The 15,029-nt window shown below is 42.8% G+C and overlaps 1 protein-coding gene across 5 annotated transcripts in view; it reads right to left on the reverse strand.

Moving 5' to 3' along the window:
- The window catches only part of UTRN (utrophin), a 497,025-nt gene that overhangs the window by 137,590 nt on the left and 344,406 nt on the right, over positions 1-15,029 (reverse strand). For all 5 annotated transcript variants that reach the window (XM_075267488.1, XM_075267486.1, XM_075267487.1 and 2 more), the window contains one exon: positions 6,713-6,981. In XM_075267488.1, coding sequence (XP_075123589.1) covers positions 6,713-6,981 — 269 coding nt within the window. The remainder of the gene's footprint in view (positions 1-6,712; positions 6,982-15,029) is intronic.

Below are 15,029 nucleotides of genomic sequence, written 5' to 3' on the forward strand. Positions count from 1 at the left end.
CTAATAGAATGCATTGGCCAGCGCTGATTGGCCAATGTATTCTATTAGCCTGATGAAGTAGAGCTGAATGTGTGTGCTAAGCACACACATTCAGCTCTACTTCATCGGGCTAATAGAATGCATTGGCCAGCGCTGATTGGCCAGAGTACGGAACTCGACCAATCAGCGCTGGCTCTGCTGGAGGAGGCGGAGTCTAAGATCGCTCCACACCAGTCTCCATTCAGGTCCGACCTTAGACTCCGCCTCCTCCAGCAGAGCCAGCGCTGATTGGCCGAATTCCGTACTCTGGCCAATCAGCACTGGCTAATGCATTGTATTGGCTTGATGAAGCAGTGCTGAATGTGTGTGCTTAGCACACACATTCAGCTCTACTTCATCGGGCTAATAGAATGCATTGGCCAATCAGCGCTGGCCAATGCATTCTATTAGCGTGAACTGAGTTTGCACAGGGGTTCTAGTGCACCCTCGGCTCTGCTACATCAGATTGCTACATCTGATGTAGCAGTGCCGAGTGTGCATCAGATGTGTAGTTGAGCAAAACTGACTCAGCACTGCTAAGTATGCATTCGCATAGGAATGCATTGGCCAGCCTTCGGCCAATCAGCGCTGGCTCTGCCGGAGGAGGCGGAGTCTAAGGTCGGACCTGAATGGAGACTGGTGTGGAGCGACCTTAGACTCCGCCTCCTCCAGCAGAGCCAGCGCTGATTGGCCGAATTCCGTACTCTGGCCAATCAGCACTGGCTAATGCATTGTATTGGCTTGATGAAGCAGTGCTGAATGTGTGTGCTTAGCACACACATTCAGCTCTACTTCATCGGGCTAATAGAATGCATTGGCCAATCAGCGCTGGCCAATGCATTCTATTAGCGTGAACTGAGTTTGCACAGGGGTTCTAGTGCACCCTCGGCTCTGCTACATCAGATTGCTACATCTGATGTAGCAGTGCCGAGTGTGCATCAGATGTGTAGTTGAGCAAAACTGACTCAGCACTGCTAAGTCTCTGCATTCGCATAGGAATGCATTGGCCAGCCTTCGGCCAATCAGCGCTGGCTCTGCCGGAGGAGGCGGAGTCTAAGGTCGGACCTGAATGGAGACTGGTGTGGAGCGATCTTAGACTCCGCCTCCTCCAGCAGAGCCAGCGCTGATTGGTCGAGTTCCGTACTCTGGCCAATCAGCGCTGGCCAATGCATTCTATTAGCCCGATGAAGTAGAGCTGAATGTGTGTGCTTAGCACACACATTCAGCTCTACTTCATCAGGCTAATAGAATACATTGGCCAATCAGCGCTGGCCAATGCATTCTATTAGCTTGATGAAGCAGAGTGTGCACAAGGGTTCAAGCGCACCCTCGGCTCTGATGTAGCAGAGCTGAGGGTGCACAAGGGTTCAAGTGCACCCTCGGCTCTCCTACATCAGAGCCGAGGGTGCGCTTGAACCCTTGTGCAGCCTCGGCTCTGCTACATCAGAGCCGAGGGTGCGCTTGAACCCTTGTGCACACTCTGCTTCATCAAGCTAATAGAATGCATTGGCCAGCACTGATTGGCCAGAGTACGGAATTCGGCCAATCAGCGCTGGCCAATGCATCCCTATGGGAAAAAGTTTATCTCACAAAAATCACAATTACACACCCGATAGAGCCCCAAAAAGTTATTTTTAATAACATTCCCCCCTAAATAAAGGTTATCCCTAGCTATCCCTGCCTGTACAGCTATCCCTGTCTCATAGTCACAAAGTTCACATTCTCATATGACCCGGATTTGAAATCCACTATTCGTCTAAAATGGAGGTCACCTGATTTCGGCAGCCAATGACTTTTTCCAATTTTTTTCAATGCCCCCAGTGTCGTAGTTCCTGTCCCACCTCCCCTGCGCTGTTATTGGTGCAAAAAAGGCGCCAGGGAAGGTGGGAGGGGAATCGAATTTTGGCGCACTTTACCACGTGGTGTTCGATTCGATTCGAACATGGCGAACACCCTGATATCCGATCGAACATGTGTTCGATAGAACACTGTTCGCTCATCTCTATCTATCGAGTTTTTTCCCCATGCAGGACACATCTCTCCAATAATTTTCGGTGGAATCTGCTGTAGAGTCTCCTACGAAGACTCTGGCGCAGATGTGAACCTAGCCTTAGTGAACACGGATACAAATTTAATAAAGAGGACCCATCATCAGGTCTGAAAAGCCCAATGACATACGGTACATAATGTAATAAGTTACTTTTTTTTTTTTTTTGTAGATTGTGAGCCCCATATAGAGCTCAGGGCTCGTTCACATCTGCGTCGCCCTCTCCGTACTGCAGGTTTCCGTTTCCTGCCTAAAACAGAGGCAGGAGACGGAAACCTGCAGGAGTCTCTCTCACCCATTCATTTGAATGGGTGAGAGAGATGTCCGGCCGTGAGCGGCGGTGAGCGTTTTGCGCTCTCCGCCACGAAACTGGGTTTTATAATCCGGACACAGAGTCGGACATGCAGTACTCTGTGTCCGGATAAAAAAATCCGGTTTCGCGGCGGAGAGCCTAAAACGCTCACCGCCGCTCACAGCAGGACCCGGTCTATGGTTTCCGTCTTCTGGCATGCAGAAGACGGAAACCATAGAACAGAGACCCTGAACGCAGGTGTGAACCTAGCGTCACAATGTACATTTTTTTTCCTATCAGTATGTCTTTGTAGAATGGGAGGAAATCCACGCAAACACAGGGAGGACATACAAACTCCTTGCAGATGTTGTTCCTGGCTGGACTAGAAACCAGGACTCCAGCACTGCAATGCTGCAGTGCTAGCCATTGTGTTGTCCCTAGATAGATAGTTTAGGGTCACCTGAAGTAAATAGTGTCTTCCGCTTGTGAATCACTGTTTATGTCAATCTATAAATCAGCTCTTTGGTGCAATGAGGGCGTTGTTGTTATTGTTGTTGTGCAAAGAACTAATTTGCATATTAAGTAAAAGCACAGTCCCGGTAACAGAGGCACAGACTAGGCCCCCTTGCAGACGATCATATGAATAGTCAATGTGCTATCTGTTCATTTCTATGGGCCCATACATAAGACAGTGAATTACACGGTTATGTGTGCGGGCCAACAGTCCAGGCTGCAAAATATGGAACAAGTCCTGTCTGATTTTGCAGCCCTGCTTCCACGGCTCCTATTAATTGAATGAAAGGGGCTGTGAAGGTATGGCCAGTGCACGGGTGGCACCCGGATGACATCTGTGTATCCCATGTACACTGCCCTTGCCTTTCTTTCATGGCAGACGGTTAGCACACGCACCCAGCTTAATAAGTGGAAAACATTGACTGATTTATGTGATCCAAACCTATCTGTGGGTCTGGGTTAATATGCCGGGTGCTGGTGACAGACTCCCTTTAGGGCTGCACATCTAGCATCATGGCGCAATCTAAGGACATACTTCGAATTTCTTGGGCCCCAGTACAAAATCTGTAGGGCTCTGTAATTGTACATAACTTTATACGGTAGTAGTCCTCACAGAACATGGATAATGTAGACAGTACAGTATAAAAACAGGTATAAAAATATAGTATGTACACAGTTAATGCCTAAAGTAAAGCAACAAACACACAATGTCACAGCACAGAGACAATGCACACAAAGAGGGATTGTAAACATAGTGTGGAGTAATGCACACAGTCATGTCACAGAACAGAGATAGTAGGCATAGTGATCATACAGCTAAAGACTCCGGACTACAGTGATGTCACAGTGCAATACCATAAACATAATATTACATCATAGTATAAACATAATGCACACAGTGATGTCACTGATCAGATGTGATGTCACAGAGCAGAGATAGTAAGCACTGTGAACATACAGCTAAAGACTCTGGACTACAGTGATGTCACAGTGCAATACCATAAACATAATATTACATCATAGTATAAACATAATTCACAAAGTGGTGTCAGAGATCCAAGATAGTATAACATAGCAGAGACACATTACAGACAAAACATCAAGGCTATTGGCCCTAGGAGTCAGGTGTGACCGCAGCCCCGGACCCCTATAGTTCACCCTTGGCACAATCCTTTTTCGACATTTTTCCTCCCATGCAGACCAAATGTTTGCCTCTTAGTGACAGATGCTAATATATCACCTGCATTTAGCACCTCTAAAATTCTGAGTCATTCAACCGGCATGCCAGGCGAGGCATAAAGCATCCGAAACAAGACGTGAAATGAAATTATTATGATAGTTTGTGACTTTATTATATCTCAGCAGCTGGTTAGTGATTCATGTTTATAGATCTACGGCTTACAAAACCTCAGTATAATTGAACATATCATTTTCCACAAAATGTATGAAGGTGATAAAAGCAAAGCAATATTTCACTCTAATTAATTGGTCGTAGAAATTGTAATTACACCCCGTATCTACCGGTCACCGCGCTCATTTCACACCGCACAATTCCAAATGACATCACTGACTGAGGTCAAGTGTGATGTAATGTACAAGGCCAAAAGATCGAAAGGAAACTTATCTAAAGAGTTTAAGGCACGATATATCCATCACATCTATGAAGCCGTCCTCCATTGTATATTATCATTATACAACATATTAGCAAGATCATGAAACATATTACAAGTAATATAATGCATGCTGAGGGGTAGTCCTCTTTAATCTGTATACAATCTAACCCCCGGAAAGTGAAATAACCATAGGCATGTCAATATGATCTTCTTACAATAGGACAAGCCAATGAAAGATGCAGTGGAAGGGTTGAGATAGAAGTAGGAAGGTTCCTTATAAGGTATGGGTCTTATTCAATATGGAAGACAGAAATAGTAGGATATCCATCAGTCACGGTCAACATGCCCTAACAAGGTTACCGCAATAAAACAACCCCTTGAGTCACCTTAAGGAGAGACTTGACTATTTGAAGATGTTTAGATTGAATGGCACAATGGAGTGTAAATAAGAAAGGACAAGCAGTGTCCCAAAGGTATCTGCCATGTTTACTCAAAGCTTCATGGACTTATGTTAGGACGAGCCAACAAGTCTGCGCAGATAAGACGATTTAGAAAAGGTTTACAGGTCAGCAAAGTCAACGTACCCCTATGATATACAAAATACATGGGGGAGGAATGATCGCTACCCTCTTATGGATTGTCATGACATCCTGCTGATGATTTTACATCTTTTATGATGCATAAAGGTACAATCAGCTGAAAAAAAGGTGCACTATTAGGAGCACTATTACAGCATCGGCCAGTAACTAGGAATAGGTATTCTTATAAATCAGCCCTTGGCCACATGCCTGGCACGCCGATGCTGAACATAGTGAAATTATTAGTATTCGTTATTGCCTGTTCTTTGTTACAAGATAGTTTTACATTGATTTCAATGGCCGACTCAGATCCATGAAACATTTCTAAATAGAACATGCTGTAAAATAATTGGAGTGGACACGGGGAATGGAAGACATTCGCATAGCAAAATCGGCCGTATGAGATGTTCTTCTAGAAAGGTTTCTGATGCAGTATATAACACCAAACCAGGTTTGGATAATAAAGAAAGAAAATGCATAAAGAATATACAGTACTTTTCCTCTTTGTCTTTCAATTCGCTCCTGGATATAGCTTGGTCAGGCTCCCTATAGTCATGTACACTAAACAAGCCATGGCCGAAATAAGGAATCCGCAAACACATGAAAGAACGCTGTCTTCAGCTTGACAAGGTACAGAGTCCACTCTTCTACTATACACAACTGAATGTCAATGAGCAAGGTTGGATCTATACAATGTATATGTACGTGCAGATATTAAAAGAGGTGTCTGGGATTTTGGAAAAATGACTTCATGACGGAAGTGTGATGAAATACAAAGTAACCAAAGGTGACCTATTACATCCCCCTCCGCTGACAAAGGGAGCGGCGGTCCTGCTGGCGGTCAGAATATCAACCGCACTTTCTTCACAATAATGACAGCAGTCTCTACTGCTAATAGACAGAGGGAGAACTATTATGATTGACCCCTGATGAGTCAAACGAAACGCGTTGGGTCAAAGAAAATACGCATTTTTTACAATAGTCGGCGTTAACTAATCTGTACTGGGTCTTAACCAGCATTTAACCCTTCCCCCCCTGGTTGGCGCGGCATGTAGCCGGCACTCCAGAAGGCTGGGGAATGATATGCTGAGAATTACTGAGAGTCCCTTGCAGGAATTATATTAAGAGTTAGTCCGGCTATATATGACAGGGAGTTAGTGTGATTGGACACATGTGTCATACTCTCTCCCTGGCACCAAGTTGTTTCTCACGAAAAGGTGTGTGTTGTTTGTGCTAAAGTTTTAATAGCATAGGTAAATAAAAGTTATATTTTATCTTTTTTATCCTATTTTTGAGATTTGATCAATCTCTTCAGAGAATATATGACCTATTACATCCCCCTACACTCTGCGCCATCACTCTGGTGGTCTCTTGTGGATTTGGGATCTTGTGGATATTTGCTTATTTCCATGCAGAGTTGACATTAAATAATCGCTGCGGCCAATTGCTGTCCCCACTCAGTGGTCTCATGCCAGCACCAACACTGATACCACATATACAGCACATCACTTCTGTAGGGAAATACACAAAGTCCGCCTAAGTGTTGGGATTGAACAATGTCTACTTCTTACTTTTGGAAAACTGTGGACAACCCCTTCAGCTATAACAGGCAAATAGAAGGTGATAACTGAACTGTATTGAAATGACTTACACTTGTCTTCTCAATGTGTTCCTTCAAAGAGTCAATTAATAAATCTCCGACCGGCTTCCAGCCACTGCGCACTTTCTCTGCTGCCACCAATCCTGCATCAAGATCATCCATCGCACTTTGCAACACCTTCAATTTTTCCAAAGCTTTCTCCACTTGCTTCTGCCAACTGACAGCCTGCGAATTCAGGCTTTCCCACTTCTCTTTAACTTCTACTGATTGCTTCCGCATAGTTCTGGCAATTTTCTGAGCTCTCTCCTCCGGGGATAATTCTTCAGGAAACAAAAAAATTCAATTTATTAGATTATTTATTTTAAAGTCAAAATCTATGTAAAATGCATCACAGTCAAGATGGTGCCCCTGCCTATGACAGCAAAATAACTGGTGTTGTACATACTATTAAAAATAACACAAATGCATAAAACTAAACAAAACCACCAGTATAGACATATGAGGTAAATATAACATTTATATCAAATACAGAAAATGCATAAATAATTGGCATATTTATTTCACAAGTATATTATTACCAGATAGATTAAGTAGTCAATGATTCCTCCATCATTAGAGTCCACAGCAAACAACCACAGGCCAATGTCATCAGTACTAACAGGGATCAACTAAGAACCATAACTTAAAGGGGTTGGCCACTTTCAGACCAATACTGACAAACAAATGTACAATAAAAAGATATACAATTTCCCAATATACTTTCTGTATCAATTCCTCTCGGTTTTCTAGATTTCGGCTTGTTGTCATTCATTCTGTTACTTGTAGAGGATAAAAGTCTGACCGTGGTCATGTGATTTACGGTCCATGGTCATGTGATGAGCACACAGGTATTTTTTAAAAAAAACATCCTTGGGAGGGAGAAGAGGCATTTTTAGGCGAAAAAGGGGCCCAAGGATGTTTAAAAAAAAAAAAAAAAAAAAAAAACTAATAAAGAACTGATTTTATGAAGAATCATTGACTACCGACTGGTGAGTGCCCGCCCATGTTTTTTTCTTGTTTCTTACATTGCTATTTGCTGTTTTTTCTGGGCCTGTGGAGCACCGCTATTGTCTTTTTGTTAATTGATCTCTTGATCCAAGTTAAAGCATAGAGGAGAGTTCATACACCCCTCTTTACATTTATTGGGAAGCAGCAGTGCCCTCCTTCTCTGTCTGTTCTGGTTTGCTATGTAACTATGTATAATAATGAATAATTCATGCCTTACTATAGCAGATATTGCAGCAGTTTCCAATCTAAGGCATATCCACATAACCCTACATACTCAGGATTCCAAGACCTGTAGTCACTGAACCCTTTAGTGACTGCTAATATCGATATAATTTGCATTAGGTGAATAATTATATGATATAAAATGAAGGTATATGGTTAAGATATGTCATCGCTTTATGATTGTGGGGGATTGACCTCTGGGACCCCTACAGTGCACTCCCCTCTAAGGTTTCCATACCTATCCCTGACCAATTATGTCATGAATATCTGAGGGATGAGGCGCTTAGAAAAGATTATCATCATTCGGATGGAATTTTAACATTCTGTACTGAAAAGAATCTAAAAAGTGGCCTCAATTTGGTGAAGGAAACAAGAAGTTCCAATGCACATAACAGAGCTGTATGAAGAGACATTGTAAGACTTTGTTATAAACAGGGTATGAAGCGAAGAGATGCCGGAGCCACGACCCTCGCCTTCTCCTAGCAAGACAGAAAGTCTTCTGTGTGACTGCAGAGCAACTTAATGGATTATTTCAGATTCCTTACAGAGACAATTACAGGGACTTGTGCTGCACCCCTGGGCCGCTTTCATTACCAAACTTTGCAGAAGACAACATTTGATTAAGACAGAAAAGTCAGTAAAAGGAAAATATTCTTTTCATCATTAAGTTACCACGGAAAAAAGAAACCAGTTATCGGGTGGTGGCGAGTTTCAATGCAATTCTATATCCTAAGTCCCAGATGGTAACATATATTAATGGCGGAGTCCTGTTAGGACACAGTCAGAAATCCTTAAATGAATTGCGTGTTCTCTCTCTGCCGCTCACTGTTTCGCAGACACATCGACAGCTGCTGACAAACATCATGTCAGACTAGTTTGAAACAGCCATCTGCCTAACCATGAGATAACGTAAGCCATCCGTTATGTAAAAAAAAGCAAAAGGGTAAAGAAACCAAACCAAACTTTTCTATCTGAAGGCCTCACACATGACGGGGACCTAACATGGCTTCATAGGCACTAGGCTTGCCACTATATGGTAGCTCATAGAGCAACCAGATTCTCCCCCTAGGAGCAATGTATCTACAGAAAAACAGCTCCGAAACAATTGCTTGCAATGGGGCACATACGTTTCGTTTCATCAGATTCTGAGGGAACATATGAGAAAAAACAAAGGTAAATTTATGAAGACCGCTGTTTTCTAGGCAAGCCTTGATATCCCTGAACCGCCAGAGGATAAGCTTAATTTATGATGAGATGCATGTCTCCTAGAATGAAATCTAGCGTAGATCTCAGTCATCATTTACGCCAGAAATGATGATAAATACAGGCTCAGGGGAGATAAATATAGGCTCACATTTGTCTTTAGCAAACTGCAAGATATAGATCTGAATTAGAGATGACCGAGTACTGTTTGGATCAGCCGATCCGAACAGCACGCTCCATAGAAATGAATGGATGCACCTGGTACTTCCGCTTTGACGGCGCCCGGCCGCTTAACCCCCGCGTGCCGGCTACGTCCATTCATTTCTATGCGAGCGTGCTGTTCGGATCGGCTGATCCGAACAGTACTCGCTCATCTCTAAGCTGAATGTAAGGCGACCATACACAGTAGCCTATATACACTGGATAAAACAAATTCTTTTTAACTATAATGGATATTGATTTGTCAAAAATTTTCAGCAGGTGACGCATGACAAACTGTCATTGTCAATAGTCAGATAAAGAATCTTGGGTTCCCATAAAGATCTCTTATCCAAGAACAAGCTTTCCTTGGAAGATTATTCACAAAAAATGTGATAGCCTTTGCAGGCTATTTTTTTTTAAAAAAAAACATTTTTCACATCAATATCCACAATCACACTTCCTAAAATTCTAATAAGACACACACATACACACAATGTATATATCAGGTCTCAGTGATCTTCTCCAGACTACCAGACGTTTGGTTGACACAACAGTTGTAAAGCATTACTCTAAATGCTGTAGCTCAGGCAAAATGGTCGTCCCCACAGACATATACACAAAATAGACAAAAAAGATATACAATCAGAAAGTATAGACAGATTGAAAAAAAATGTTGACGTGTTTTCGTACAAAGTGAGTATTATTGGATTTTCATTTTACTACGGTTACGAAAAGCTTGTGAAATGAAAGAAGGAAATGGTGATCATGAAATTAAGCTATATCTAATGGTATCCAGCTTGTGTTTGATGCTCTACAACTCAAGTAATCCCTTATTTTAGACTTTAAGCTACCTTGTCGTCTTTGTCTCAACTAGAAACAAATTATCTTTCCGTATGGCCTTTAGGCTGCAAATCTCCATTCATGAGGCAGGCACAAGGGACTATTATCTACGGAACATTACATGACCCGCACTTAACATTCCCTTAAAACCAGAACATAAACCACACTGAAGCTTCTTAGCATCCTCCTCCATACACAGGAAAACAAATGCAGCTGTTTTATTTCATTGGCAGTGTGTTTTTCTACTGACCTATTTACTTTATTGTAATAGATTTTATTAGGCTTTACTATAGAAGGAGTAATGCTGAAAGCTATAAATGTCTGCTTGTATACATTTCATGTAGATCTGGCTTTGGCAATTGTATTTTACATCTACTGATTTATGTAGCTAGATTTTGTTTCCTGCCATAACCATATCAATAGGATATGCCCAGTGTCACTGGCCCACCAGAGCACCAAAGGATCCATCGGTGGATCTAGGCTTTAATACAATAATTACCCAGCAAAAGATACCCAAATATTAAAGAGGACCTTTCATGGTTTGGGCACAGGCAGTTCTATATACTGCTGGAAAGCTGACTGTGCGCTGAATTCAGCGCACTGTCGGCTTTCCCGATCTGTGCCCCGGGTATAGCGCAATCGGTCCTGGTACCGTAGCACTTTACAGTCAGAAGGACGTTTCTGACAGTCAGGCACGCCCTTCTGCCCAGCAGCGCTATCGCGCTTCACAGTGTTAGCAGTGAGGAACGCCCCCCCTCTCCTCCTGATAATACTCGTCTATGGATGAGCACTGTGAGCGGAATCCGCCTCAAAATCCTGATGCACTGGCTGCTGATGCACTGCATCAGCATCCACTCACGGCTACCTGTTTTTGGTCCAGAATCTGAGTCAAATTCCGGACCAAAAAACCCCATGTGAACTCAACCCTAAGATCTCATATTGCCGAATTGCAGAGTTTTGGGCTGCTGTGAAAAAGTAACGTAAAAAAAACAAAAAACACCTGCATTTTACATGACTAGGAAAGTGAATGAGATCTGTGGAAAAGCTGGGTTTTTGGAAGATGCAGCATATGGTGATTTTGGCTGCAGAATCGCAATGATTTTAGAGATAAATTTAATAGGGGAAAGAAAACACTGAAAAAACTTAATGAAAAAAGGCTGCAAAAAAATCTCAATATGTTTACATACAAGAGACTGAGCCACCAGCAGAGTAGTACAGTAATAAAGGAGATTTTACAACATTTGGGCAACCTGTTGCGACTCAAACATGCCGCACAAACTGACTTGTCAACCTGGCTGCAGATACATGACAAGGTAACGCAGCGGTTTTCAATGCAAGTCTTCTAAGCAGCAGGAGACCAGGCAGACGTCTACAGAAGTGGCATCACAAAGACCCCCGCACTTCATGTTTGCAGTGGTGACTTTCATGACAAAACACCTCGCAGACAGAGATGCACATGCTGCTTCAGATATGACAGTACGAAGAAGAATCAGACTCTTCTACTGAGAAGTCTGCAGAAATAGAAAGGTAATAAATGCACAAAGCACTTTTGGAAGATTACGGTTGCCTATACTGATTTATTTCATTCCTGAGCTATTTTGCTTCATGCTAAGCAAAATCAATGACAAGCTAGCAAAGGAACAACGTGGCGTGCAGTCCTAATGTACTGCATTCAAGAGACACCGCGTGAATTGACATTCAACGCTCTGTATTCCGTATGGCCCCAATACAAGGCATAGAACATTGTTTCCTACCTGATGCTGCTACAATATTTGGCTTGGTCAGTGGCTGCTAATATTTCATTCATTTTCCAGGTTAGAAATATTGAACTAGACAGCAGGAAGAAACAATTGACTGCTCTGCACTGAGACTGTGGGCAAATAAAAGTTCTCAACCTTTCCAAACTACAAAGGAACTTTCCACACGTACCGCTGCTATACCTGACTGGAGGAAACTAGGAAATGTCTCAAAAGGAAGGTTAAAAAAATACAGAACAAACCTCAATCACCGTATTTCAGAGCAAAATTCAATAGAACTAGTAATCTAGTCATTTAATCTCTGCCCATTCTGGGGTTAAGAGTCCAGTGGGCGGTCCTACTCAGTGATTGATATGTGCACACTCTTACAGGAAAGGCTTGGGGGAGGGGGTAGACTCATTTTAATTACTTATATTTGCAACATATTTAACTTTTAATTGCCTACAGCAGAGATCCCCAACCTTTTTTCCACCAAAGACCAGTTTCAGCAAGACAATTTTTCTACGGCCAGGTGGGAGCGGGAAGGGATGTGGATGGGGGCGGGGAAGGGGTGTGGGTGGGGGCGGGGTTAAGCATGGGGGTGTAGATTAGAATCATGTACATATGAAAACAAGAGAAAGTGCAAACTGATAGACACGGCAGGTTATGAAGATGGCTACTGATGACAGACACTTATGAAGATGGATACTGATGATGGATATCACTCCTAATGCTGCTATTAACTTCACTACAGCCTCACTACAGCTACATTACACGTCATAGGGACAAGTGACGTGTAATGTAGTTGCCCAAAGTTTGGTAGCCGAGTGCGGGGTGGAGCCAAGACCCGCTGCATGTCCTGCATAGTACTAGAATCCCGGACATACAGCGGGTCCCGGCTCAACCCCGCACTTTGCTCACCTTACCCCGATGAGCAACAACCAAGCGTCAGTGTTGTGGAGCCGGCGAGTGCCCGGGGTTGAGCCAGGACCCACAACATAGCAGCTGCTGACTCCTCGCCGCCGGTACGCGGACTGGTGCAACATGCCCCGCAGCCCGATACTGGTCTACAGATTTAAACATGGCTATATTTGTGAGAAAACCCCTTTAAAAAGTATATAATTCTCCAAGAACATAAAGTGCATAAAGTATGAAAATGCGTGGAGCCATTAAAAGCAGACTATGGATCTCCGCCGGTTTATTTAACCAATTATTAAACAGCTGGTGAAATAATGAAAAAACAAAGGTGTTCATTAAGTGACTAGGTAAATGATAATGGAAACTAATGAACATATGCTTCATTACTTATTCATCATAAACAAAGGTAGCCGCATTTTCGAACTTCCAAATCACCATTGTTATCCCTCATCTTCCCCTTAAGTAAAGTAATTACAAGTCCCGGCTGATAACAGATTGTGCTAGTAAAGCGTCCATTATCCACTCGGCAATAATACATGACTGTAATAATGAAGCTTTTATTTGCAGCAGAAGAGGATACAGTAAAGACCAATTGGAAGTAATGAAAGAATGCTGACTTTCCCGCACACACTTGTTGGTGGTAAATAACTCCGGATTCTGCCGTTTCTACACCTCCAGTCACTGGTTAATGTGACATCGCCGATATATTCTCGTCCCGTTACAATAAATCTTAACGTTATCTTCCGAAAGCACAGACTGTATTGTGCAGACATCCAGATGACTACACAGAGCCAGTTGGAAAATGAAGATTAGGGATTTGCAATTAGGTTAGGTAAAATAAGTAATTTACTTACAGTTTTATGTAAAAAAAACCCCAGAATATACAGTGCCACAGATGCAGGAAGCAGTCTATTAATATGTAGAAATAGCTTTTTACAAAACAAGTAAAGCCGGGGCCCCACGTGGTGTAAATGCTGCAGTTTGGCCACACTTTTATAGTCCCACTTTTAACAGTTTAGTGATTCCCATCCACACATTGCAGAAAAATATGCGTAGCGTAAATGCTGCGATTTCCAAAACTGTTCCGTTTTTGTAATCCAAAGTATGTCAATTATAATTAAAATGTAGAGTCTGCAGAGGAAAACTCCATAACACCATGACGTGCCTCTGTCTTTTTAGGTTTATAAGGCTGAGTTCACATGGAGATTTTTGGTCTCGGAGGCCGTCTCAAGTTCAGGACCAAAATACAGGTAGCTATGTCTGGATGCCGGAGCAGTGCACTCCGCTCCGGTCTAGGCCCAAATGAATGGGCCTAGTCAGGAGGGAGTGTCTTCAGGCGAATGTCGCAAGGCAAATCCACCAGAAAGAATGAGCATCTCGCTTCTTTTTCCAGGAAACGGAATAAATGGCTCCCAGAAAAAAGAACTGACCGGCTCCCATTGATCTCAATGGCAGCAGTCTCTTTAGTCAGGATTGTGAGGCGGATACGGCCTCAAAATCCTGACCAAAAAACCCTATGTGAATTTACCCTAATACTGTAGCTAAATAGTTAAGATGATGCTTAAAAATGGGTGTTCTGGCCCCCACCGAACAAAAGAATATACTGTGCTTGGCAGGACCCTATTCACGTATGCGGCACCACCACTATACAGTGGACAGAGTCGGGAGCTCTGGTCCTATTGCTGGAATAGGAGCAGATCTGTTCCTGGCTCTATGCTTTACTGTACAGTCTGGGACCCAGATGCAGATGAACCAGCTGATCTGTACAGGGTCTGGCACCACCATCAATCAGATACTGATGACCTATGCTGTGGAAAGGTCATCAAAGTGAAAAACCCTTGGGGGGGGGGGGTCTTTTCCACTGCTCTATTTTTCCACAATGTGTCAATGCAGTTAATCAGAATTGCATTCACTTTGCTGAAGCGTTTTTTTTTTTGTTTTTTTTTCTACTGTATTTCCGCAGCAGCCAAAAACACTGCGTTTCCACTATGCGGGGCCTCAGCCTAAAGGAGTATCTAGGTGCAGCATTATCGACTTAAAAACCTGCCATTGAAAACACTACAAAAAAAAATCCATAATTTCAGCCTTATTCATCCTCTCGAGTATAAAAGCTCCATACACCTTGTATTTGCAAACAGTGCGGGGATAATAGAATAATTACTTTCATTCTGAAGCAAGGTTATACACCTGCAACAGGCATT

The sequence above is a fragment of the Leptodactylus fuscus genome, chromosome 3 (genome assembly GCF_031893055.1).
Source record: "Leptodactylus fuscus isolate aLepFus1 chromosome 3, aLepFus1.hap2, whole genome shotgun sequence".
NCBI classification, from domain to species: domain Eukaryota; kingdom Metazoa; phylum Chordata; class Amphibia; order Anura; family Leptodactylidae; genus Leptodactylus; species Leptodactylus fuscus.